Source organism: Adiantum capillus-veneris, chromosome 26 (genome assembly GCF_014529385.1).
Source record: "Adiantum capillus-veneris isolate H3 chromosome 26, ASM1452938v2, whole genome shotgun sequence".
Taxonomy (NCBI): domain Eukaryota; kingdom Viridiplantae; phylum Streptophyta; class Polypodiopsida; order Polypodiales; family Pteridaceae; genus Adiantum; species Adiantum capillus-veneris.
The window spans coordinates 36148876-36176543 of NC_140956.1; the positions used below are offsets into that span (position 1 = coordinate 36148876).

General features: G+C 43.7%; 1 protein-coding gene and 1 pseudogene across 8 annotated transcripts; both read right to left on the reverse strand.

The window, feature by feature from the left end:
* Positions 1–9962, reverse strand: LOC147423261 (uncharacterized; annotated as a pseudogene).
* On the reverse strand, positions 8965–27668 carry LOC147423262 (uncharacterized). 8 transcript variants are annotated; one of them, XR_015186548.1, is made up of 4 exons: positions 27442–27668; positions 26098–27121; positions 9674–9728; positions 8965–9230 (listed from the first exon to the last, which is right to left on the reverse strand). XR_015186548.1 is itself a non-coding variant. In XM_086501110.1 (3 exons), exons 1-2 carry the CDS (start codon positions 27602–27604, stop codon positions 26130–26132), a joined length of 1155 nt encoding a protein of 384 aa, XP_086357236.1. In that variant the 5' UTR covers positions 27605–27668; the 3' UTR covers positions 9363–9728; positions 26098–26129. The 8 variants fall into 8 exon arrangements, 3 of the variants coding, with proteins under 3 accessions (XP_086357236.1, XP_086357235.1, XP_086357234.1); XR_015186545.1 differs by having other exon boundaries at positions 9674–9733; XR_015186547.1 differs by lacking the exon at positions 8965–9230 and adding an exon at positions 9363–9567.

Sequence of the window (27668 nt, forward strand, 5' to 3'; positions counted from 1 at the left end):
TTAATAAGAGTAAGAGAAGTCCCTTTGAAAGTGGTGCCAGAGTGTGGTTACCCAATGTCCAGGGTTTGTGGTGTGCATCTCCCAACATAATCTCCAAAAACCTGCAAGGGATATATGGGTCAGTATATGATTCAAAGGGCTTCTTTGAGAGGTTGAGTGTCGGGATCCTAGTTGCAAAACTTTGCTTGGCAAGTTCTAGCTCCTCTTCATCCAAGTTATTCGTGATGAAGGAGCTTCTTGATTCAACTTTGAGGGGCAAGAGAGACCTCTTCGTAGCCGCTAAGAAGGTGTCGCTTCCTTTGTCGAACCATCAGGTCATTCCGTAGTTTCTTACCATGGTTGTTCATGAATCTCCTTATGACATTCAGGGAGTCTTCAGCCCATTCCTTCTGCTCCCGTTCATCCTCTTCGCCAATTGCCTTTAGGTTGGCTGCCAACTCTCGAAGCCTTTGTACGGCACCATGAGGATTATCCTGTGCCAAAGAGTAAAGGCAAAACCATGGTAAGTCAAGAAGGTTAAACAGCAATAGATCAGTGTGTCCATCTGTTGCAACAAGTGCATTCTCGAGATCAATCAATGTGTGATGGAAGCTCTGATCTTTAATGCAGAGCAGCAAACCTTACACCATAGGTGGAGGGGCAGGAGAGAGGGACACATACCCAAGGAGGGCAAGGGTTGCATCCCAATTGCCAGTGTCCTGCAAAGGTAAGCAAACAAAGTAAAGAGAGTTTAGATAAACTTAATCTACTAGAGTGTGCTAATTTTGGTAAACATAACCTGATATAGCATGTGACTAAGTTGTAGTCGTGTAGATAAGTGGTGCATGTATATATGCTAGGTATTGTAAAAGTGCCATAATACAGAGTGTGTGCAAGGTCCAAGACCTTTTTATAAGCCCCAAGGCTTTTATATGAGATGCAAATGGATTCCGTGAAAATGTAGGACATATAGGGCCCAAGGACTCTCATGCCTCATGTAGGTATCATTATGCATAGTGCATAAGGCCAAGGGCTTGTGTATTTTCATTGAGAGCAAGAGCCCAGGTGCAACCGTCATACGCAAGGTGCATATAAGGATACAAGTTAGGGCAAGATGGAACCACCTCCAAGGCTTGTGACTGCAAGCGACGAGAATTCAGAACCTTGTACATAAATTAAATATATAGGGCATGGTTCATACCCAAGGAGAGAGAACATGAGAGAGGAGACACATGGTCAAAGAGAGAAGAGAGTGCATTTGAAGCAACAAAGAAAGAGTAAGGGGATGTCAGAGGAGAGATAGAGAGCATGCACAAGTATGTGCCCTTCAGCTCTTGGAGTCAAAGTATCATGAGTCATGTCTCTTGAATAAGGACGTGAAGACAATAATTGACACAAATAGATCACTTCTCTATTAGGCTTTGAAGGTGGTTCTGCATATGCTATTGGGAGGGGGCGGGGGGGGGGGGGGGGGGGGGGGGGGGGGGGGGGGGAAAGAGAGAGAGAGAGAGAGAGAGAGAGAGAGAGAGAGAGAATATAGAAGAAAACTATAGACATGGTCCCTAAGTGGAATGCCCCCCTTTGCTCCATCCTTAATGTTGAGGATGGGACTCAAACCGCACCACATAGGAAAACATGGGCCTATGCCGTATAAATATTTGCTCGGTGTATGGTAAGACTCCTTTGAGATAAGCACAATATCACAGTCTCACACACTCCTTTAAATGTAGGTGAAGACGAGATCCTCTATCTATCTCACACTGTTAGAAAAAATGACTGAAGAAAACCAAGGCTAAGTGAGGGTGAATGTCACGTGCACATGGCTCTGTGTGCCATGTGGACATGCTTCATCGATTTCTAGAGCCAATTTTCCCTTTCTTCCTAGATAGGAGTGTCTAGAATCCTAGGAGGATTAGCAACTTGCATGTTCGAACGAGTCCATTAGATTAGGTTTTCTAGTTTTGGAATCCTCTTGCATAAATGGTTTGTATACGCGTTTTGACATATGTTATTACACTACGATGGGTATCTGGCATGAGGTGCATATAGTTTTAGGTTAGAGGAATACAACAAGCCATTCCCCGTGTTGATCAGATTTTCGAATAAGAAGATGTGCAACATTTCACCCGAAACTTAGCCTTGGTCAAAAACTTATGAATTAAATCATTTAATGATTTGTTGGGTTGGTGGACAGTTTGCCCTACCCAAGTCTTAAAAAGATTATAACCAGCATCTTGTCGTATAAAGAGAGCACACGAGTCAGCGTTTTGGATCAGTCTAGTGTTTTTGCAGATCAACCCCTTCGCACTTGCATGTTCGAACGAGTCCATTATTTTTAGGTTTTCTAGTTTTGGAATCCTCTTGCATAAATGGTTTGTATACGCGTTTTGACATATGTTATTACACTATGATGGGTATCTGGCATGAGGTGCATATAGTTTTAGGTTAGAGGAATACAACAAGCCATTCCCCGTGTTGATCAGATTTTCGGATCAAAAAATGTGCGACATTTCACCCGAAACTTAGCTTTGGTTAAAAACTTATGAATTAAATTATTTAATGATTTAATTTGTTGGGTTGGTGGACAGTTTTCCCTACCCAAGTCTTAAAAAGATTATAATGAGTATCTAGTCGTATAAAGAGAGCACACGAGTCAACGTTTTGGATTAGTCTCGCGTTTTTGCAGATCAGCCCCTTCACATTTTGGACCTTCATCGCAGCATCCATGCCGGATTAGTCATAGCAACCAACATTTTCTTGTTGGAAGACCTAAAGCTTCCGGTAGCACATCAAGCGTTTCCCCCGGCCATTCCCTCAATGCATCAAAGTGTTCACATCGATGTCCATCATCTTCTATGTTCTCAGCCTTGCTTTACACGTAGATCTGCTACGTTTTGCGTGTCAGATCTATGTTTTTGCAACTAGTTTTCAGCCCTTGAATCCACAAATCGAGCACCCAATTTAAGTCCAACTCTACCCCTTGGTGGTCATCCACAATCCCACATTGAGAAGGATTCAAAGGTGCATCAAATCAGCCCCGGAGGTGCCTCGTCTTGAGTTACCGTGGCGACATTCACCATTTGAGTCAGTAGAGTTTGCACTTGAGGTATTGTATGTGTGTGCATTCCATTTACGCAATCTAAAGCAAATACCACATCAGTAACGGTGTGGGGACCCTTGAGAGGGTTGGTTGGGACCCCATCGGGTGTCATTCTCCTCTTCTCTACTCAAGCTAAAATAAATCACTAGCCCAAGAAAAGAAAGAAAAGTAATGTGGAAGTATAAAACCTAGTTTTTCACCATTTCAATTCCGCTGCACCTGACAATGAACAACTCTCAACTAGGGAAAGAGAGTAGTGTGTAAAGGCAACCTTTTCCTCTTCATGCTAGCTTCAAGCATGCCAAGCTACTTATGACAAGCATCAAGTGATCGAAGATGAAGGAAGACGATATCTTAGTGTATCCATGTCAAAAAGACTCTTACCATTACTATATTAGGAAATACCAATGAAAGCCTTCGCTTCAACAAACAAGATCAACCATGGGGCTCATGGTGCACAAGAAATAGTTTCAAAAACAAGAGGGAGAAGATAGAATATTCTCACTAAATCAAGAGAGAACACCATACCATGAGTCTACGGTACTATCAGACAGTATAGCACTCCAAGTTTCCACACTACTAAAGTGTAGTATAAATTGGTAGAGTAGCAAATCCCCATGATGTCATTACATGCAAAGTGGGTAGAGGAGAAGCTTCAAAGAAGGGCCAATTTTGCAACGTAGAAGTGTAGTAACAAGGTATTTGAGTGGTACAGCATGCACGCGACCTAGACCATAATTTCTGGGCAAATCAATACACGTCGAGTAATTCATTCCTTGTGTCGATCTTCATTTCTATCCTCTTATGAGCCTTATGAAATTCCAGGCCTTCACCATTTGTAAGAAAAAGCATAGACTTGGTGTCTACATAGAAATGGATACATTTTGTATGTAAGGTTGTGATTATAAAGGTTTAACAAACATATAAGACTACATGAAAACATCCAAAATAGCGGAGAGATTCACTCAGAAAGTGCCATCGACAATAGTCCAAGAAATCTCTCCAAGCATGTGACTTCGAGTATCCTTTCAATCAAGCACACAATGTCTTTGATTAATAATAACAATGGTATCAGCATCTTACCAAGCTTATGACACAAATTTACACTTTTCACACTAAAAAGACGATGCTAAAGCCAGGAACCAAGAGCATAAATCTGACAATGAATCCAAAGAAAACTATAAGAGAAACTGACAAAATATTTACATTTGTATTTGCATCGGAGTCAATTTCTGATATGGTTAGTATCTAGGCTTGTGATGTTAAGCTAACCTAGAAATGACCTTGCATGTGAATGCACAGGATCATACTATGAAACACAGTGCATATTATGATACTCATGATTCTACACTCAGAGGTTATCTTACTTAAAAGCTCAATGTAATAGTCAATCCTAAGGGTAATCTGTAAACTAGGTCTACAGGTGTGACATGGATGACAACTAGATCCACTACCGACACATGCAACACGCACAAACATAGCCAGTTCTAACTGAATGTTTTTGTATGGATGCAAGTAGCAACTGGATCCTTCTCCTTGTAGGTGTAGTGGAGGCTCATTCCCGGGGGTGGACACACATAGAATCAACTCAATCCTTAGCCTCCACAACACCTTGTAGAATCAACAACTGGATCCTTCTCCTTGTAGGTGTAGTGGAGGCTAAGGATTGAGTTGAGGACAGTTGTCTCCCTAAATTCACTACAAAAAGAGAGTTTGTTTTATATTTTTAAACAAAGCCTCCTAAAGGATCAGTGCGGGCGCACGCAAATCCTTTAGGGGACTTTCTTTTTTTTAAAAACACTGTGTCTTGTTTTAGTGACTCCTTTAGTGGGGAGGCTTTTTCTTTTAAAAAAAACTCTCTGTTTTTTGTAGTGATCCTTTAAGGAAGCTTTGTTATACTTTTCTTTTTAAAAGGTCTTCAATGTGAATGTCGCTATGGAATCCTAGGTGTCCTACGTTCACTATCAACTCTGCCTTGTATACATGAGCCAGGAAGGGCTCTAGGCAACAGTGGTAGGGGAATTTTTTTTTTTATATTTTTTTTGGGGCGCGGGGGGGGGGGGGGGGGGGGGGGGGGGGGGGGGTCTTTGGTGGTGGTTGGGCATGGCGGCAACAATGCCTACGAAGCTGGGATCTGCACTGTAGAGGTGTGCAGGATCTCCTTGGGGTTGGGGGCCCTGGCCATTGTCTACCTTGCTTCGCCTGCGGCTCCGTTGCACAAAAAAAATTTGTTCATGCGAGTCTCTTGGTGGCAACCATTCCCTCATGTGGGGGTAACCACAGCTCACCCTGCCTATTTGGTTTATTGGTTGTCGAGGCTCTAGGGCAGGTAGCCTCGTGGTGGCTCCCTCATTCTGTGGTGGCTCGTGGCTTGAGGTATTGGTGGTGTGCTGTGTGGCTCACCTTGGGGCAGTTTGTGGGATGCTGACGACGGATGCTCTTTTTTTGGCTAAGGGCTCCACCCTTTTCGTAGTAGTATGTGTTTCTTCGATCGGGTGAATCTTGCATGGAGGGCACAGTGGATGGAATGAGAGGCCACCCAGCATGGTGGGATCCCCCTCGCAGGATTTGCTCTTTGACTTTATGCTTTTCTTTTGGCCATGTTTAGCTTATATAAGTGTTTAGCTCTGTGTATGGGTTTGAGGGCTCCCTATAAAACCCAATGGACTAGTGTCGTTTGATGGTGATCTATCTGATACGCTAGCTCGGTCTAAGCAAGATTGGTCTTGTAAATTTTTTGGTTCATAATTTATTACTCATTGTTTGTGAGTTTTGCAAAAAAGAAAAAGAAAAGCTCTTCAATGTGTTTTTAAAAAACATCTCCCTCAAAGCGTGTGCACCTCGCACATCCTTTGAGGGAGATTTATTTTACTAGAGAGAGAGAGAGAGAGAGAGAGAGAGAGAGAGAGAGAGAGAGAGAGAGAGAGAGAGAGAGAGAGAGTACGACTTGAAAAATACATTTTTCCTAACCAGTGAAAATAAGGGCAAACTAGAATTCCTCTTGATTTTTAAGTCAAAAATTGAAGCTTTTGACATTAAACTCGTCTAAATTTCCCATTATTCTTAAAAGCAAGCTCAAAATCTAGCCCAAATTTTGCAATTTCAGTCGGTTAAAACACAGTGGAGAGTTTTTTAAAAAAACGTCCATTCACTTTTGTATTTTAGAATGGCTTGTAAGTCCCTTGTCACACTAGGGCTCCTACTCCACCCTCCTTTTGCAAATGGCCATTAACATTGTTTCTACACTAGACTTGAAAACAAAAGCTACGTATTTTTGTCAGCAAATGGGAGTAGCTCAGGTGGTTAAACCTCCGTCTTAGACGTTATTTGTCAGGGTTTGACGCCTCTAAAATGAACTCCCGCCGACACTTTTTGCAGTTGGCGGCTGCTTGGAGAACTTGGCTGAGGGAACGAGGTCATCCCTCCTCTGCCAAGGGGTGGAGGCCGAATTTGCAAATTTTCCTTTTCATTTGCAAATGATTGGCTCTGCCACCTTTGCATGGCCTTCGCTTATTATAACCAGTATCTTGTCGTATAAAGAGAGCACACGAGTCAGCGTTTTGGATCAGTCTAGCGTTTTTGCAGATCAGCCCCTTCACGTTTTGGACCTTCATCGCAACATCCATGTTGAATTAGTCATAGCAGCCAACATTTTCTTGTTGGAAGAGCCATGGATCTGCTAATGCTAGTCCCCCTGCTGCAACCCAAAGCTTCTGGTAGTGCATCAAGCGTTTCCCCGGGCCATTCCCTCGATGCATCAAAATGTTCACATCGATGTCCATCATCTGCTCCATCATCTTCTGCGTTTTCAGCCTTGCTTTACACGTAGATCTGCTACGTCTTGCGTGCCAGAACTATGTTTTTGCAACTAATTTTTAGCCCTTTATTCCATAAATCGAGATCCCAAATCAACCCCAGCTCTACCACTTGGTGGTCATCCGCAATCCCACTATGAGAAGGATTCAAAAGTGCATCAAATCAGCCCCAGAGGTGCCTCGTCTTGAGTTACCGTGGCGACATTCACCATTCGAGTCAATAGAGTTTGCACTTGAGGTATTGTATGTGTGTGCATTCCATTTACGCAATCTAAAGCAAATACCACATCAATAACGGTGTGGGGACCCTTGAGAGAGTTGGTTGGGACCCCGTCGGATGTCATTCTCCTGTTTTCTACTCAGAAATCACTAGCGCAAGAAAAGAAAGAAAAGTATTGTGGAAGTATAAAACCTAGATCTTCACCATTTCAATTCCGCTGCACGTGACAATGAATGAACAACTCTCGACTAGGAAAGAGAGTAGTGTGTAAGGGCAACCTTTTCCTCTTCATGCTAGCTTCACAGCTACTTATGGCAAGCATCAAGTGATCGAAGATGAAGGAAGACGATATCTTAGTGTATCCATGTCAAACAGACTCTTACCATTACCATATCAGGAAATACCAATGAAAGCCTTCGCTTCAACAAATAAGATCAACCATGGGGCTCATGGTGCACAAGAAACAGTTTCAAAAACAAGAGGGAGAAAATACAATATTCTCATCAAATCAAAAGAGAACACCATACCATGAGTCTACGATAGGATCAAACAGTGTAGCACTCCAAGTTTCCACACTACTAAAGTGTAGTATAAATTGGTAGAGTAGCAAATCCCCATGATGTCATTACATGCAAAGTGGGTAGAGGAGAAGCTTCAAAGAAGGATGACATCCTCTTGGTGTAGAGAGAGAGAGAGAGAGAGAGAGAGAGAGAGAGAGAGAGCAAGTCTCCGGAGCCAAGCAAGGATAAGTGAATGTGCGACTTTAGACCGCAATGAAAGTTAAGGGTGGCAATCACCAATACTGAAAGGGGAGGTTCCCACAAGATTTTGCAATGGATGGAGCCCAAGCACTCAGTCCCCGTAGGTGAGACCACTCTGCAAAGAGCATACAGCATCTGCAACCCCCGGATGCACCCAACAACCGGGCTCTAGGTGAAGAGGAAAATTCTCTCAAAGGGGCAAATGCTTGCATCATGAACTTTCTCCTTGCCCTTTCAAGCTAGCACGGCTCAACAACATGGACCGTGTACCTAAAACATCTTAGAGTTGGGCCGCACTCAAGGCTAGCAAAGGGAAGTGACCACAAAATCTCCCTTTTTTCGCAGATTTCCTAGCCTCTCGCAACGTTGCAATCACCCTCCTAGCCCTCCTGAAAATTGAAGGGGCTAAGCTATAATTTAGGTGATGTAAAACTGAGCTGATTTGTCTCCCGATTTCAATCAGCTCATTGAAGCCTGCACAGCTTTTCGACAGAATTATCTAGGCCCATCTCTCCTCCCAACAGTGCGACCATGTGTGTCTCCTCTGCCCACTACCCCTGCTAATACCCAGCACACCCCGGTTCTTATAGGATAGTGGTGTATGAGGTGTTTCGCACGAGCATGGGTTTGTAGTATACTCAAACCCCAGCATACAAGGCATCGCTGACCCCTCCAAAAGCTAGCTAAGCGTTTGTTTGCACACAATGAACCATTCCACGAGTTGCATAACCTTGCACACAGATCGGAACTTTGCCAGTTTTTGTGGAGTTTAGGTGGGGAAGGCAAGGTTTATGCTGCCAGTCCATGCAAAACTTAGCAGGGATTAACCCCAACTTGCCTCTACATAATTCTCTAGAAAATGTTACGAGGTATCAATTTGTTAAAAAATTTCTTGTCTAAATAATAATCCAAGGTTAGTTTTGCAGCCAAAAAAAAAGGTGATAGAAGACTTTACTTAAGTATCTTGGAGGACATAATAATGAACTATGGGGCCAATTTTACAACGTATTAAGTGTAGTAACAAGGTATTTCAGTGGTACAGCATATGCACACGACCTAGATCATAATTTCTGGGCAAATCAATACACATCGAGTAATTCATTCCTTGTGTCGATCTTCATTTCTATCCTCTTATGAGCCTTATGAAATTTCAGGCCTTCAGCATTTGTAAGAAAAAGCATAGACTTGGTGTCTACATAGAAATGGATACATTTTGTATGTAAGGTCGTGATTATAAAGGTTTAACAAACGTATAAGACTACATGAAACCATCCAAAACAGTAGAGAGATTCACTCAGAAAGTGCCATTCGACAATAGTCCGAGCAATCTCTCCAAGCATGTGACTTCGAGTATCCTTTCAATCAAGCACACAATGTCTTTGATTAATAATAACAATGGTATCAGCATCTTACCAAGCTTATGACACAAATTTACACTTTTCACAGTAAAAAGACGATGCTAAAGCCACGAACCAAGAGCATAAATCTGACAATGAAGCCAAAGAAAACTATAAGAGAAACTGACAAAATATTTACATTTGTATTTGCATCGGAGCCAATTTCTGATATGGTTAGTATCTAGGCTTGTGATGTTAAGCTAACCTAGAAATGACCTTGCATGTGAATGCACAGGATCATACTAGAGGTCACTCAGTACAACAAACACCAAGGCATATGTACAATTTGAAAGCCCTATCAATATACAACCATTAGTGCCCTATCAGTATACAACCATTACAACACTATCAGTTTGCATTTACAACACTTGGTACAAGGAAAGTGCCATAACTTGTGTTACCTCTCTACTTTTGGATCCCACAAAGTCCACTTCACCAGCTTGTTCCATCCCATTGCTTTTCTGCCACAGTCAACCATCTAGATGAAGTCAACTCTACATGCTTTTCACAGTTTAATCTACTTCTATCCCAATATGCACACTTATCATGTAAAAAAACCTGATGTAAAAATATCAGAACTAAGGGTTTAACTAAAATAAAGTTATTTTTGTTATTTTTAAGTGTCCCATAATTTAGAAAGAAACTCTGTTTGACTCCTTCCACCCAATCCAATCTCTGCAAGTCCTCCATCGATAAGTCCAAAGAGTGAGACGCACATGGGGTCCACCTAATTTTAGGGATGCCCCATGGAAACACAATTGGACCCATTGTCCATAACAACCTGAACCACATGATCTGGCCCTATGTCCATGATCGCCTGACATATATGCTGCCATATGTATGCACATGTGACCACTATGCCAGGCCTTGAAGCATTTGTGGCCCTCAAAAAAATTGTCCTCTGCGAGAGGAGACTAGGATATCGTAGACACTTCATTTACGTACATCACTGCACCTTACATTGGTATCAGAGCTTTGGCAGTGTTTTGTATCACTCAAGGAAAGAACCACAAGATTTTTTTTTTTGCTTATTGCAGTCGCACGTAACCCAAGTCCTCTTGGGCGTGTCGATTCCTAATTGTGTTTTTGAAGAGTGACAGGAAACCCAAGAAAGAAGGGCTTGTCCAGCCTCCCCTTGTGCCTCTTTTCACTCATTAAGAGCGGACCGTGCACTTAGAGGCCGACCAATTGACGTGAGGTGGAAAAAAGCAACCTTGGTGTGAGCGCAAGGCCGCCAAGGGGTGCGCCTACGGGAAAGAGCAGAACTCGCGTGAAGAGAAGATCCTTCTCTAACACAAATTGCAAGCTAAAGAAGAACCTCAAGACCCCCAAGAACCTCAAGACCCTCAAGAACCCAAGAACCCAAGAACCACAAGACCCCAAGTTCCTCGTGAACTTAAGAACCCAAGACTTCAGTGGATGGTCATCACCGGAAGCGGTATGGATACTTTGCATGAAGGTGATGAGCATGGATTTGGCAAAGAAGAATTTTCCCCACCACGAGGTTTCTCTGATCCTCCCCCTTCCCCATCTACGCCAAAGATTGCATCAGATCCTATGGAGGAGTTGGAGCAGATGTTTATGGACAACAAGTTAGAACGCGAAGCAAGACAAGCAGAAATTGATCGTAAGTACGAAGACAAAATGGCAGCCATAGCACGTGAGCGCGAAGAAAGAGAAGCAAAATTTGATCACGAGAACAAAGCAAGAATGCAAGAAATGTTGCGACTCTTTTCTCAAGTTCAGGCTCAGATGCAAGAGATTCGAGAAAAGGAGACTTTCTCGGTCTCTTCTTCTCCAAAGCATGACACACAGGATTTGCATGATGAATTGCATGATAATGATGAGCATGATGATTTGAATGATAATGATAAGCATGATCAAGAGGTGATTATTCACGAGCATGACGATGTGATTGTTCACAAGATGATGGGTTAGTTGATACTGTTTCTAGTGAAGCTAACCTCATAGCAGGTTCGATTAATCACGACGAACCGATCTTGCCTCTCGAGTCAAGGTCCAAAGAAACCCCCTCAGGAAGAACCGATCTTGCCTCTTGAGTCTAGGTCCAGAGAACCCCCACAGGAAGTACTATGTGTTCACATGATTAGTCAGCACGCATTGTTCGAGTGTTTCATTCGTGATCGTTTCCTGTATTTTAGTCACCGTCCACACATGCCATATTGCACGATGAACACGATTCACTCATGAATGAGCATGGATGTATGCGGATGATTCATGAAAAGATGAAATGTTTATATTCAAGGAAGTCACATTCCATGTCTCTTCCTTGGCATGACATAGTATCTGCAAGAGCACAAGAAGGACTGAGCATCAAGATTTTCATTGTGATTTGCCACAGTTGATTGATTTAGATCAGAAAGTCAAGATTCGATCCCATTGTTTGCGTATGTTTGATGAACGGTTTGGCACTCCGTCACTTTGTTCATTTGCATCGCATGCACAGTTTGTTCGAAGGAATAGTATTTTTCCAATCACTTCACATGGAATGGGTATGTTCATGTTTTTGTGTTGAAAGTGGTTTCAGAAATTTTTAGCCTCGGAGATTCTTGAAGAAGGTAGACGCATGACTCTAGACGAAGTTGAAGCATTGAAGGAGCCACAGACGACTTTGTGTCGCTTCCGGCGCGGCCCAAAGAAGCAAGCGTTGTAGACCTTTATGAAGTTCAAGTACCGCACGACCCACACATCAGAGTGGGCCGGCGAAGAGTCTTCCGGATGTTATTGGCGATCTCCCTAGACGCCATACAGTTCGGTACCAATACCTCACTTTGAAAAGGAGGGGATGTCACGTGACACATCCAACCCTATATGTCCGTGGACAAGCTACAGCATGACCAAGGTTCAGTTCAGTCAAGTCAGTCTAGAATAGGAAGTCATCTGGCACTTTTGTGAGTCTGTTTGCAGACCGTGCATGTCCAAGCACTTAGAGTAGATGCATATCCTCTGGTTGCACACAGCATGACCATCAAATTCTAGTCAGAACCCATCAGTAGCATTTTTATAGTGCATAGACCTATTTTCCCTATTTTTGACATTTTTCATTTATTATTTTTATGTGACTTTTGTTGGAAAGTAGGCAGGGCAATTTTGCTAAGTTGTATAAACAGAAACCTAGAGCTAGCACTTTCTGGTAGAAGAGGCAGCATGAGCATTGTTCACAGGCAACTTCTCAGCAAGACCCCAAGTTCTCTAGCGTTTTTGCATCACAGCAGAAGAGCTAGCGTTTTGGGACAAGAACCTAGATCGGCCAACGTTTTTGCATCTGCATCAGCCTGGCGACAGCAAAGGAGAATTCAGCCCTAGCGTTAGCAGTTGCATCAGCAGATCCATAGCAGATTTCACCAGACAGTAGAATTCAGCCCTAGCGTTTTTGGTTTGCAAATCAACCGCAACGTTTTTGCAGACCTTTGCAACAAGGACATCAAGAACACCAGCCTTTTCAGTTTTCAGCCCGTCTCGTCGTCGTCCTCATAGTCATCGCCATCGTCGGCAAGTCCAAGCATTGTAGAGATTTGTGCAATCATAAGTAGACCGCTCTCGCCGTAGAGAGTGGGGTCTTCGGAGGAGGGCTTTACAACATCTCTGGTGTCGTATTCTCTTCTCTCTCTATCTGTCAGTCTCAGTACCTTCATTCACAGTGTTTTATCCACTTTGTTTGTGTCCATTGCACTCTCTCACTAAAGGAACGGCAGGCTCTCCCTTCCGTGAGAAAAAGGAACCTTGAGCACAATTCGGAGCACTCATCTTGAGCAAAGTTCAACATTCACTTCCGTTGCACCTTACACTATGTTTCTTTGATTCTTTGCTAGATGATGATATGCCAATTGCAAGTCATGAAGTGACAGTTTCTGAAGATGATTCTAAAGAATTTTGGCATTTGTTATTGGAAGGTGATTACAGTCTCAAGACAATTTCCTCTCCAGTGATTCATAAAGTTCAAGTTACCCCATCTGAAGAGTACCTTGAGAAGATTTCCTCTACCCCAAATATTTCGCACTCTACTTTTAAAAAGATCACCTTTAAGGAGCAAATAGAGCAATTTTGTTGTAGTCTACCCAAAGACTACTATTTATTGCAAAAGTCCGAGTCCGTTCAACAACTAATGGGACATGCGAAGCAGGGATGTGCAATGCATGCAGGTGTTCTTACGTATCCAACTGATCAACTCTTGACAACAAGGACCAGACAAAATTCCAATAATGGTAATAGAAGATGAGAAAGGTTTCAGAAAAAGAAAGACACGTTCCCGATTGACAGACGAACAGCGATCTGAATATCTAAAAATGGGGAAGTGTTTTGAATGTGAAGAACATGGACATGTGTCAGCACGATGCCCGCTCAAGGCACCCACAGGACAACCAGAAGACAAGCCAGAGAGTTCCAGAGTAGTTGAAGAGCGAGGAAGAAAAGGAAAGACGAAACCAAGACTGGTACCAGACTGTGTGGGGACCGACCCGGATCAAATGGACGAAAGCAATGAACTTTGCAAAGCATGAAGTAAAGTGCGAGACCAAAAAGCCCTAATCTTCTTTGATGGAGGAGCCAAAGCCAACTTTATTTCACCAGAATTGGCAGCTCAACTTGGAATTACGCCCAAGGAAATGGGGCCACATGCCGAGGCTGTTCTAGCAACACCCGGACGGGATGTTGCCATTACACCTGTCATTGGCAAACTTCGTTTGCATTGTCAGGGGTATTTAGGACACGAGGACTTTTACATCATGCCTTTGGAAGGGTGTGACGTCCTCCTGGGAATCCCTTGGTTCCACAAGAACAACGTCGTGGTCGATCACAGGGCACGAAAGAAATCTTGAAGAATAAGAAGGGTGAGTCCATCCCACTTGTATCGGCTTCAGCCGTTTCCAAATTAATGAAATCAAGTCTTTTTGTTTACTCGATCTTCTTGAAGGAACTGAATGATGAACAAACGTAAAATACGTCTAATCTAGAAAGAAACGGCAAGAATTTCTACAAGCGCAGGTTGACTGTTTCTACGACGTTAAAACAATCTTCTTCTTCACAATCTTCTTCTTCTTCTTTTGAAGGCCTTCCAAGAGAGTTACCTCCTTCACGTCCTGAAGATCGCACAATTGATTTGATACCTGGTAGTACACCACCAAACCAGCCACCTTACCGGATCTTGAAGAATGTGCAATTGATTATAGAGCTCTCAATAAAATCACCATCAAGAAGAGATTCCCTATCCCAAGGATCGATGACATTCTTGACAGTCTTCAGGGGTCCACTTGTTTTAGCACAATTGATCTAAAGAGTGGATATCATCAGATCCGAATTGCTCCTGGAGACGTCTACAAGACAGCTTTCAGGACAACTTTTGGTTTGTACAAATATTTGGTAATGCCATTTGGCCTTACGAATGCTCCAGCAACATTCAACCGTATGATGGATAGAATTTTCAGAGAGTACCGATCATTTGTGGGCACGTTCTTTGACAACATCATCGTCTTCTCCAAGAGTGAGGCAGAGCACTCACACCATCTATTACAGGTTTTCCAGGCACTGCAGAAACATAAATTGGTCGTAAACGCGAAAAAGAGCGAGTTCTTCTTGCCATAGGAGCAGTCTTGATGCAAGAAGGCCATGTCATTTCTTACGAGAGCAAGATGTTTTTATGTCTTAAACTGGTTGCACAAATTTACGAGAAAAAATTGTTGGCAGTTATCCATGCTCTTACACAGTGTTGACACTTTCTACTCGAAGTTGACTTTACCGTCTTCACAGACAATCAAAGTTTACGCTACTTCTTGTCGCAGAAGTAGCTTTCAGAAAAACAGATGAGGTGGGCTAACATCCTGTCACAATTCCATTTCCGGATAGTCCATGTTCAGGAACAGAAGAATTTAGTGGCAAATGGGTTGTCTCGAAAGCCCTTGGTTCTAGCTATTTCCACGATAAATCAACGAAGCTTCGAGAATATCGTAGATCAGTACACCACAGATCCTGATTTTGCAGATATCTTTCACCGAAAATAGAGCGGGGAAACAATTGCAGGCTATTTCATACGAGACGGCTATTTGATGCGCAAAACGATGTTGTGTTACACAGCCTTTGAGGGAAAAGTTTTGATAGAGTATCATTGTCCACCTTTTTCGGCCACCGCGGCATAGATACTACCTTGAAGCATGTTGAGCATTACTTCTACTGCCGAGGCTCAAAAAAGATGTGGACAAGATTGTTCACAGCTGCTTAGTATGCCAAAAGGTCAAATTTGACAGGAATAAGGCACCAGGACCTACAGCCTTTACCCAAGTCCTCCCTGGGAACGTAGTGCCACGGATTTTATTTTTGATCTTCGCAAGACTCAAAGTGGGCATGATGGCATTTGGACAGTCATCGACATATTCAGTAAGCAGGCCCATTTCATTCCAGAAAAGAAGACAGTTAAGCCTAACCATCTGGCAAGAATGTTTGTTTCACAGATTTTTCGGATACATGGCTTGCTTGAGTCCATTGTTTCGGACAGAGACCCCCGATTGACTAGTTTATTCTGGAGGGCAATCGGGGAGAACATTGGCACGCAGTTGCAATTCTCGTCCTCGTTCCACCCATAAACAGACAGGCAAATTGGGATAGCCAATTCACTGGTTTCGGATTTATTTAAGTCTTACATTTCGGATAAGAAGGCTCAATGGGAAAAGTACTTGCCCTTGGTGGAATTTGCCTACAACAACACAGTTCATTCATCAACGGGGAAGGCGCCATTTGGTCGCCCAGAAAAGCAGCCCACAATTCCCGCCGCAAATCACGGAAATCCATACCAGCTTGCTGCCACGTGGCATCCCGGCAGAAATTAGGGTTTGCTGCAAATTAGGGTTTCAGCCAGAAATAAGGGTTTGCTGCAAATTAGGGTTTCTGGCAGATTTTAGGGTTTGCAGGAATTTTAGGGTTTCAGCCAGAAATTAGGGTTTCTGCTGTCCACCATGTCATCACTTTGTGACATTCAGCCCTCAAAAACGCAACCAGACCTGCGTTTTTCAGCCGCCCAAATCCGCCCCAAGTTCAGCAGATTTTCAGCAGTTAGAAGGTTGCAGATTTCAGCCCTTAGGTCATTGTCGCCATCCCCGTCGTCGACTCCGACACAATCCCAAGTTGCATCAGTTTCCATGCATCATCATTGTACCACTTTGTGCAATCAATAGTAGACCACTCTCGCCGACGAGAGTGGGGCCTTCGGAGGAGGGTTTTACATCGTCTCTCGTGTCGTATCTCTCTTCTCTCTATATCTCAATCTCATACACTTGCACGCACAATGTCCACCCACTTTGTTCGTGATCATACCACTCTCCATTAAGAACGGAAGGCTCTCCCTTCCATAAGAACTAAAAAGAACCTTGAGCAAATAAGGATCACTCATCTTGAGAAAGAACACAACATTCATTCCGCTGCACCTATCATTGGTATCAGAGCTTTGGCAGTGTTTTGTATCACTCAAGGAAAGAACCACAAGAATCACAAGAATTTATTTATTTTTGCTTGTTGCGGTCGCACAAACCCAAGTTCGCTTGGGCATGTCGATTCCTAATCGTGTTTTTGAAGAGTGACAGGAATCCCAAGAAAGAAGGGTTGTCTAGCCTCCCCTTGTGTCTCTTTTCACTCATTGAGAACGGACCGTGCACTTAGCGGCCGGCCAATCGACGTGAGGTGGGAAAAAGCAACCTTGGTGTGAGCGCAAGGCCGCCAAGGGGTGTGCCCGCGGCAAGGAGTAGAACTCGGGTGAAGAGAAGATTCTTCTCAAACACGGTTTGCAAGCGAAAGATAACCTCAAGAACCTCAAGACCCTCAAGAACCCAAGTTCCTCGTGGACTTAAGAACCAAAGATCATAGTGCATGGTCGTCACCCGAAGCGGAATGGATACTTCGCATACAGGTGATGAGCATGAGAGAGGCGACAAAGAATTTTCCCCACCAGGAGATTTTTTCGACCCTCCCCCTTCGCCATCTACGCCACAAGTGGTACCAACTCCCATGGAGATGATGGTCAAGTCAATGTTGGACATGATGGCGGCACAACAAGAAGCGAATCGCATTGCGCTGGCACAACAAGAAGCGACTCGCATTACTTTGGAACGCGAGCACGAAGAACGAAATGAAAGAAATGCAATACAACAACAAGAAGCGAATCGAGTTGCGTTGGCACAACAAGAAGCAAATCGCCTTGCTTTCGAACGCGAGCACGATGAACGACACGAACGAAAAGCAGAAAGGGAGGTCGAGCGAGAGGCTCAAAGAGAGCTACACACTCAAGAATTGCTTCGACGAGTGCTAGCCTCGAAGTCCGAACCAGCCAAGATCGTGGGATTTCCTCAAGTGGCGCAAGCCACGATGCGGATTCCAACAACCTAGTCACCGAGAAGTTGACTTTCAGTAAGTATGATGGTAAGATGGATGCTACGGTTATTCATTCTTGGTTGCATCAACTTAATGCTTATTTTGCGACAACTAAGAAGACAGGAAATAGCAAAGTTTTGACAACAGCTATGTACCTTGCCGGTGATGCCATCAATTGGTACCACACATGGCAAGAGGCACAGTTAGCCGCACACCTAGAGAAAGCCGACAAACTCACGCCCCTTTCCTTCAATTGGGCTGATTTCCAAGACAAGCTCAAGGCGCGGTTTATGCCACCTCAGTACCTCGCACGCTTGAAGGACAATTGGCGCGCTCTCAAGCAAAATGGTATGCCGGTTATCTCCTTTTCTAATCGTGTTTTGTAGCTAGGTACCCAATTACGCAAGTCGGATGATGAACGCAAAGAGGCATTCTTTTTGGATTAGACGATATATCAAGTTTGATGTAGAAGTCTTCGACCCAATCGATCTGAACAAAGCAGTAGCGATTGCTCTCGCACAGGAGATGAAGCACAACAAGGGAAAGCGTAAGGAGAACAAGACTTCCACAAGTACCTCGCAGACTTCTCAGAACCCTCAGAACGGTAAGAACGGTAAGAATGGTAACTCTTCTAACCAATCTTCCAACAGTCTCTCGGAAAAGAATTCTTCCAATGAATCCAAGGGTAAGGCTAACATAATTGCTAAACCTAAGCTTACTCCAGATGAAAAGGTAGCACAAGGAATTGTAGAAGGATACATCACGTCGGAAGAGCAAAGCACTTATTCTAAGGAAGGTCGTTGTTTTCATTGTCACATTAAGGGTCACATAAAAAGAACGTGTCATAAGCTTGAATCGAATGAATCTAAAGAATCCACCAAACCCACTTCCTCTGTCAATGCAATTAATGATAACACGAGTGTGCCCCAAGTTTCTCATGACCCTCCCATTGATGATTCTCTCATTAAATGTTATGGTCGTACGTCGGGGCAACGTTTTGTCATATTGTTTGACCCAGGTAGTATGCATGATGTGATCAACCCCTCTCTTGTTGAGAGAGCCCGCCTCGAAGTTAGTCAGAGATCTCCTATCGAGGTCTTTGGCTTCCTTCCCGGTATGGACGCTCTCATCACGGAGGAGTGCCTTGATGTGTTGTTTGCAATTCAAAAAGCTTGCCTTCACTCGAAGATTTGTTGTCTCTTTTCTCTCAGAATGTGATATGATTTTGGGCATTCGATGGTTTCGTGATGTTAACCCTCTCATTGATTGGGAGGCTAACACTTTCACTCTCAATGCCAAAAGTGATTCTCCCATTGTCATTCATGGAGAGGACATTGTTCATTCTCCATCTCTCATTGCTAATATGCGCATACATAGTCTTTAGCAAAGACAAGATTTTTTCCACTCACTTTACATGGAATGGGTATGTTCATGGTTTTGTGTTGGAAATGGTTTCATGAATTTTCAGTCATGGAGATTCTTGAAGATGGAAGAAGTACGACTCTAGACGAAGATGAAGCATTGAAGAAGCCACAGAAGACACACATCCAAACCCTATGTGTCCGTGGACAAGCTACAGCACGACAAGGGTTCAGTCAGTCCAGTCAATCTAAATTAGAAGTGATCTGGCACTTTTGTGAGTCTATTCGTAGACCGTGCATGCCCAGTCACTTAGTGTAGATCCATATCCTCTGGTTACACACAGCATGATCATCAGTATTCCCTTCAGAATCCATCAGATTCCATCAAGAGAATTTTCCAGTGCATTTAGCCTATTTTCCCTATTTTTGACATTTTTCAATTATTAATTTAAGTGACTTTCCAACAAAAGTAGGTAGGGCAATTTTGCTAAGTTTGTATATAAGCAAACGAGAGCTAGCACTATTTGGCAGAAGAGGCAGCAGGAGCTCCACGCTCAACAGGCACCTTCTCAGCAAGAACCATCAAGAACTTCCCTTGCCTTAGCGATTTCCCTCTCACAGCCATTGGCGTTTTGCCCTCATCATCATCCTAGCGTTAGTACACCCTCGCCGGTCTTTCCCCTTGGCGGTTTCAGCAATTCCCTCGCCGGTTTCACACCATCAAGCCAGCGTTTTCCACTAACGCCAGCAGGCTGGAAAAGCCAGCGTTTTCCATCACCTGGAGGTTGCGTTTTTCAGCATAGGAAAAGCTGTGTTTTCAGCTTTCAGCAGCAGCAAATCAGGCCGCGATTCAGCAGCGTTTTCAGCATCAGAAATAGCAGCAGATCAGCGTTTTGGTGAAGATTTTAAGCCCTCAAAAACGCAACCAGACCTGCGTTTTTCAGCCGCCCAAATCTGCCCCAAGTTCAGCAGATTTTCAGCACTTAGAAGGTTGCAGATTTCAGCCCTTAGGTCATTGTCGCCATCCCCGTCGTCGACTCCGACACAATCCCAAGTTGCATCAGTTTCCATGCATCATCATTGTACCACTTTGTGCAATCAATAGTAGACCACTCTCGCCGACAAGAGTGGGGCCTTCGGACGAGGGTTTTACGTCGTCTCTGGTGTCGTATCTCTCTTCTCTCTACATCTCAGTCTCATACACTTGCACGCACAGTGTCCACCACTTTGTTCGTGATCATAGCACTCTCCATTAAGAACGGAAGGCTCTCCCTTCCATAAGAACTAAAAAGAACCTTGAGCAAATAAGGATCACTCATCTTGAGAAAGAACAACATTCATTCCACTCCACCTAACAACAGATTTATGAGAAAGAGCTTTTGGCGGTTATCCATGCTCTTACTCAGTGGCGGCATTACCTACTCGGAGCGGATTTTACTGTCTTTACAGACCATCAGAGTTTGCGATACTTCTTGTCACAGAAGCAGCCCTCGAAAAAGCAGATGCGATGGACGAACATCTTGTCACAGTTTCACTTCCAGATTGTCAATGTTCAGGGACAGAAGAATGTGGTGGCAGATGCTTTGTCTCGGAAGCCGTTGGTTCTCGCTATTTCCGCGATACATCATAGGAGCTTCAAGGATATGGTCAACCAATATGCCGTAGATACAGATTTTGCAGACGTTTTCACACAGATATGGATGGGGAGACAGTAGCGGGATATTCCATTCGGGATGGCTACTTGATGAGAAAAACCATGTTGTGCGTTACACAGCCGTTGAGGGAAAAGGTTATGACTGAATGCCATTGTCCACCTTATACGGGTCACCGCGGCATTGCTACCACCATGAAAGGGGCAGAGCGATACTTCTTTTGGCCGAGACTCAAGAAGGATGTGGAAGAGTTTGTCCGCAGTTGCTTGGTATGCCAGAAGGTCAAGTTTGACAGGCATAAAGCACAGGGATTGTTACAGCCTTTACCCACACCCACCCGTCTCCAATGAATTTCATTTTTGATCTCCCGAGAACATAGAGTTTTCACGATGGTATCTGGACTGTTATTGACAGATTTAACAAACAAGCTCATTTCATTCCAGTGAAGAAAACAGTCAAGCCGGATCACTTAGCGAGACTGTTTATGGCCTAGATCTTCAAATTACATGGCATGCCTGAGACGATTGTCTCCGACAGGACCCCAGATTTACGAGTTTGTTTTGGAAGGCAATTTGGGAGAACATTGGCACGCGGTTACAGTTCTCGTCATCGTTCCACCCGCAAACTGACGGGCAATCTGAAATTGCCAATTCGGTGGTTCTAGATTTATTGAAGTCTTATATCTCGGATCAAAAGACTCAATGGGAAAAGTAACTACCTTTGGTGGAGTTTGCCTACAATAACACGATACACTCTTCGACGGGGAAGGCGCCATTTGAGATCGTTGAAGGTGTTGCGAAGGTTCCACCCTTCCTAAGCACGAAAGATAAGATTTTTGAAGCAGATGAATATACGCGAGACTTAGATACGGCTTTTGTCAAGGTTCGCGAGGCTTTGCAGAAATCTCAAGAACGACGGAAAAAGGCAGCGGATCGCCATCGTCGCGACTTGAAATTAAAGGAGGATGATTGGGTGCTCTTACGTTTTGAGAAGGGACGCCCGAGAAAGAAAAAAGGAAAGAAGAGGCTTTTTCCAAAGCTTAGTATGCGATACTACCGACCTTTCCAGATCTCTGAAAAGATAAATGATGTCTCCTTCCGATTGAAACTGCCTGACACTTGGAGGATTCACAATGCATTTCATGTGAGTCTCTTGAAACCTTTCAAAGGTGATGTGCCTGATGATGGGGAGCCTGATGAGCAACCCAAAGTGGAAGAAAACGAGGAGATCCTTGTTCTTGAACAGATTTTGGCACATAAGGATACGAAGAATAAAGGTAAAGTGCGAAGGCGGTTCTTGGTTAAGTTCAAGAACTATCCTGCATTGGATGCGAAGTGGATGGAGGAGGAGGACCTAGCAGATACTCCTCAGATTGTGAAACTTTACCTCGAGGCTTTTGGTTTAGCATAGTCTACTCCAAATGAAACCCAGAATTCAGCTTGGCCGGAGATCTGGTGCAGTGGGATGCACAAGAGGGGAGTTACTCCGCTCCTTTGTCAACAGATGCCTCGATTTTGATACTAGAGTCACTGATGTCTCTTTGAGCTTCAGGGATACTGAGAGCTGATAGTATTCTACTGTATGACTTTATGAAATAGAATTCCTGAATATGATACTGATTTGTTCTTGACTTCTTTTTAAGTGCAAGAACTGATAGACGAAATGACTGCAGCATTTTGGTCTACTTGATCTCGAATAGACATGGTTGCAATAGGGGTTAGTCAATCGGACATCGATGAGGTCCCCACTAGATCTAGATGCGATTACTAGCTACGTTGCCGATAAATCATGGTCTAAGATCCGAATGAATGTTGAATGTCATGTGATGTCCTATGATGTCTAGTGATGTCCTGTGATGTCGTGTGATGTGACTGTCGATTGGTACATGTGCTAGATGTGTGTTCCTAGTACGTAGGTGCTAACAGTCAGTGTCAGCTAAGATGGTTTATGGCCTCTGTCTGTTTTGCAAGCGTAATCGAGGGCGATTACAATGCTTTCAATAGGGGGGTATGTCACAAAGTGATGACGTGGCTACCCGTATGCAGAAACCCTAATTTTGAAAACCCTAACCCTAAAACCTACAAACCCTAATTCTGCTGCCAGAACCCCTAAAATTGCAAAAACCCTAACCCTAACCCTAACCCTAACCCTAACCCTAACCCTAACCCTGAGGGCAACAGGGAGATCCTGAAAAATGCGTAGACATGACACGTGGCACCATATGGCAGATTCCGGATATTGCGGCGCTTTTCACGCCGGACTGTACGGCAACGATGGGAAAAAAAGCTACGGAAGATTTTGGCTGCTTTTTATTTTTACGCCAAGGATGAGAGAGGGAACCCTTTGCTTTAATTTGATAAGCGCAAGAGAGAAAGAGCTTTTGCTTTTATTTTTAGGCTTTTATTTTTAGGCTTTTATTTTTAAGCTTTTGGGGCTCTGCTTTTGACAACCCTTGTAAATAAATATGTGGTTTGGGCTCCCACTCTGCAGAGCATCTGGACGCAGAGTCTGAGAGTGAGACCCAACCACTCTTGTACTTTGAACACTGATTAATACAAAAAGAAATATCGAAAGGGACGCCAGTCTTTGGGGCCAATATCTCTAGGCACGGAACTCCACCGGGCCATTGTAAATCTATTGTGAACTGTGAACTGTTTTGAGGTGGTTATTTGATGCTGTCGCGATTGATTCTTGACTTGGAGTGTCCAAGTCCTTTACAGATACTCATCAGATACTGGAACTTTACCTTGAGGCTTTTGGTCTAGCTTCGACCATTTCGAGAGATCCCGGGAGATCAGTAGGGTTGAATTTGGTGCGAACGGAACTGCACAAGAGGGGAGTTACTCCGCTCCTTTGTCACACTTTATGACAAAAGTACTTCAAAATGGGAATTATTCCCAAAATGAATCTTATTTACGTGTGCTCTCTCATGTGAGTAGTGTCTGAGTGCATGTTTGAAAGACGAAACGACTATAGCATTTTCGTCTTGTGATTCCATATAAAAAGAAAAAGTCAATCCAGACATCAGTGAGATTTGGGATAGATCTAGATGCGATTGCTGAATACATTGCCGATGGATCATGATCTGATATCTCAATGGACTTTATGCGATTTGATTTGAATGTTCATTGACTATCGTCTGTGCAAGTGCTTGATTTGTGTCGTCTAGTGCGTCAGTACTAACAGTCAGTGTCTATTAAATTGGTTTTTGTCTTGTGTTTGATTTTGGAGGCGTAAATCGAGGGCGATTACAATTCTTTCAAGAGGGGGGTATGTCACAAAATGATGACATGGCATGACCATCTGGACGGGCTCCGGACAGTAAAAGGTCCAGCCCCTAGAGAAAGATGTAAATGAAATTGTACAAACTTACAGAACCTTTCGAGAGGCCAAAATTTAAAGAATTTGAAGCCTATAAGTTGTACCAACTTATGGTATGGTAGCACGTCCGAAGGGGCCGAAGGGGCAAAAGAATTAAAAACAACGCAAGGGATGTTGACGTGGCAACGTTGTACAGACAGCCCGTGAATCGCGCTGATTGCTATTATGGGAGCGTACCGATTTTCCGTGAATTGCGCTGGCTGCTGGGAAACGCTAGCTTTTGGCCATGGACGCTTTTAGAATTGAAGGTTTTCATGTCCTGCTTTCGAGAAGGCCATGGGCCTTTAAATATGTAACTGGGGTCTCTCTTCTCTCAGGTTTGCCTGGAGCACTGAGCAGAGAGGACCCTCCAACTTTGTACTTTGCTCAAGCATTAAAATATAAAAATGAATACCGAAAGGGCGCCAAACTTTGGGGCCAATACCTCTGGGCACGGAACTACGCCGGACCGTGTTGTCCCTCGAGTCTCTATTGAATTGTAATAAGTTTCTGTTGAGTGGTTTTAAGTATTTTCTCGTGTGTCGTGCCACATTCCCGACTTGGGGTGTCCGAATCTGTTACAATCGCTTTCTACTAAGCTTGTTTACTGTTGACTATTTGCTTTGCAAACGTAACCAAGGGCGATTATTCATTGCTTAAGCAGGCGGGGGGGGGGGGGGGGGGGGGGGGGGGGGGGGGGGGTTTATGTCACATAGTGATGACATGCAAACCTTGATTGACCGGGAAGAGAAAAAGAGAGAGGGCTGCACAACGAGGCTCTACAAACGCCTGGAATGCAGCGTCTTACGCATGTCGATGTGGCTAAACTCTCTGCCAGTTATTAGAAGCGGCTTAGTTTCTAAGCACCAGCTTTTATTGTGCAAAGCTTTAGGCGCTATCTCTTAGCACTTTTGCTCTTGGGCCTCTGTGCCTATATAAGGAAGCCTTGGGGGTCTCCTAAGGATCAGTGCAAGGCTGCACGGATGCAAAGGATGACTCCCACCAATTGTACTCTATGATTATAAATATAAAGAGAAATATTGAAAAGGGCACCTAACTTAGGGGCCAATGCTTTTGAGAGTAGAATTGTGCCACTCCATGTCTCATGTCTACATTGAAATTATCTTTTTCATGTCCAAGTGTTTGTTGTTTTGGTTCAAATTGGTATTGTTGCAGTGATTCTACCGCCTCGCTAGTGGCGTGCTAATTACATTTCCCGTCTAGATCTAGTAAGTAAGGGCCTGTTTATGGCTGTGCCTGGCTTTGTCGGGCTTTTCCACGTTACAAGCATGTGGGGAGGTTTTCCAATTTTTGTCCCGATGGCTACTTGTTCTGCCAATTTCCATTGAATTTCCCTCTTTAGGGTTTTTGGGTGGGGTCGAGCATGTTGCTTCCATCCCTATATAGGAAAGGGGGGCTGCCCCAATTCTAGCATTGAGTTTGTTGGTAGAGATGTGGCCTGTTGCCGGTTATGAAGATTTGAAGTCTGTTTTGAAATTCTTCAGTGGAGTTTTCACCCGCTTTTAGACTCGAAGGGTTAGTTTCTACCGTGGCTCTTTCCTACAGTCCTCCCCTACTCTGTCTCCCTGGTCTCCAGCTTTTGATGCATCTCCCTGATTTTCTCCCTGTATCGCTGATGGTTTTCCCCCTACGGTTTTCTGCTCATGCTCTATCTAAAGGGTTTTTTCACAACCAGTTTGTTAGTTCGTAATGATTATGGGATTTTGTAATGCCTTCGGGGTTTTTGTAATTTTGCAAGTAATAGAAAGGGTTCAAACCCCACTTTTTCTTTGGGGGTGTTGGGGACGAGAGAGAGAGAGAGAGAGAGAGAGAGAGAGAGAGAGAGAGAGAGAGATGTGCTTGCATACATCCATAGAAAGAGAGAAGAGAGAATCAAATTAAGCAAAGACAAGTTTTTATATTGTACTTTACATACATAGAAAGAGAGAGGAAAAGAATCCAGATAAAAGTATGATTCTATGTATGCACTTACTCACACACATACATTTCGTTCACATGTAATGAAAATAACACAGAAACAGAAAAATAGGGGATAGAAAATTAGAGGAGAAGACTTACCTTCAGTTAGCTGTTTGGTCATTAGGTATACCTCAGAGAGACACTCTACGAGAAGAACTCTTGTCATAGTAGTAGATATGAACAATCTTCTTCCCCATTCTCCTTGTCTTCTTCACAATATTATCAGTCTGTTGATGATAAAGATCCTTTACCACTCCATAGTTCTGCTCTCTCGCTTTTGCATTCTGGAATTCTGCACCACCTTTACTTTCAATTCTCTGTGTATCCTCTAATTTCTTCCCCTTCTCCACAGCTTTCTGCTCAACTGCTGCTAGTTGACTGTCTTCCCTCTTGATTCCCTTCTCCTTTGCATGCAGGACTTTGGCTTCTTCAATTTGTGCTTCCAAACCTTGGTGTTGCCCGCATGCCGCCAATCCCACGGTCGTTGCCATTATTCCTTGATCATTTGGTATCTGTTTGCTTGATTTTGCCTTTGCACCTTCTTTCTCCTCGAGACTATATCTAGCCTCTATTTTCTCTTCCAGCATGGTCTTCTGCCCAACTGCTACTGAACAACTATCTTCCCTCCCAATGGTAAAACCCTCCTCAGCTTCGGGCTTGCCTTCCTTTTCCAGTATTTCTTGCTCATCAGCAATTTGTGTATTAGATTCCATCTTAGCTCCAAGATTCTCATGAACTGTGGATTCATGCCTACCTGCAGATTGAATACATAGCGTAGAATCTAAATTCCACTCCTGTGAGATAACTTCTTCCTTATCTGTGAGCTGCATGTCTAATCTTCGACCTTTGAGGAGATTGAGCCCTTCCTTACTGAATCTCTGCTCAACATCTGCCACCACCTTTTGCAAAAAATCTTCCATTCTTTTGCCCGCTGTCTGTTCAACATAAACCTTCAAGGACATGCTAGGAGTACCACTTGATGACCCCACATCTGCCCATGTAGATGCCAGTTCTTTCACAATTAAGTTTGATGGAATTGCCGCATTCCTCCAGTAATCGAATCCATCTCTGGTAAAGCGCATGTCTTCAACAATCATTTCACCACCTACTACCCTTATGATACCTGTATCAAACACCACCTTACTTAACGCCTGCTTGATGCACACGTGCAGACACTTATACCACCTACTATAGTCCTAATCATAACCTGATTCATCCGACACATACAGACACCTATATCACCTGCTTCATAAATGAAAGACCTATTTCTTCTAAAACAACAAGAAGGCATACTGTATTATTCTTCATGACTAATCAGCTGCTTTCCTAAATGGTACATGCTTGATCACGTATACAGACAACTAAAGCACAGTTCGCCTTCCTTTCTACTTAAGCAAAGACAAAGACACAGATTGTACGCCAGGTGCACCTGCGCAATCTTACTTTCAAGATTAAACTGAAGCAGACGTTGGCTTTCTGGCGAAGAAGCATTTGCTGCAACAGCATGAATGCCTCTTTGAAAGGGTCTGGCCATGCTGGCAGTGGCAGTGGCAGTGGCAGCAGGAGAAGGCAAGAAGGCGAGATGAAGCAAGCGAGACGACGCCATGGTGATCCCAGAAAAGCAAGTTGATTAATGGATTAAATAGCCCACCCGCGGCCCCTCTCCCGTC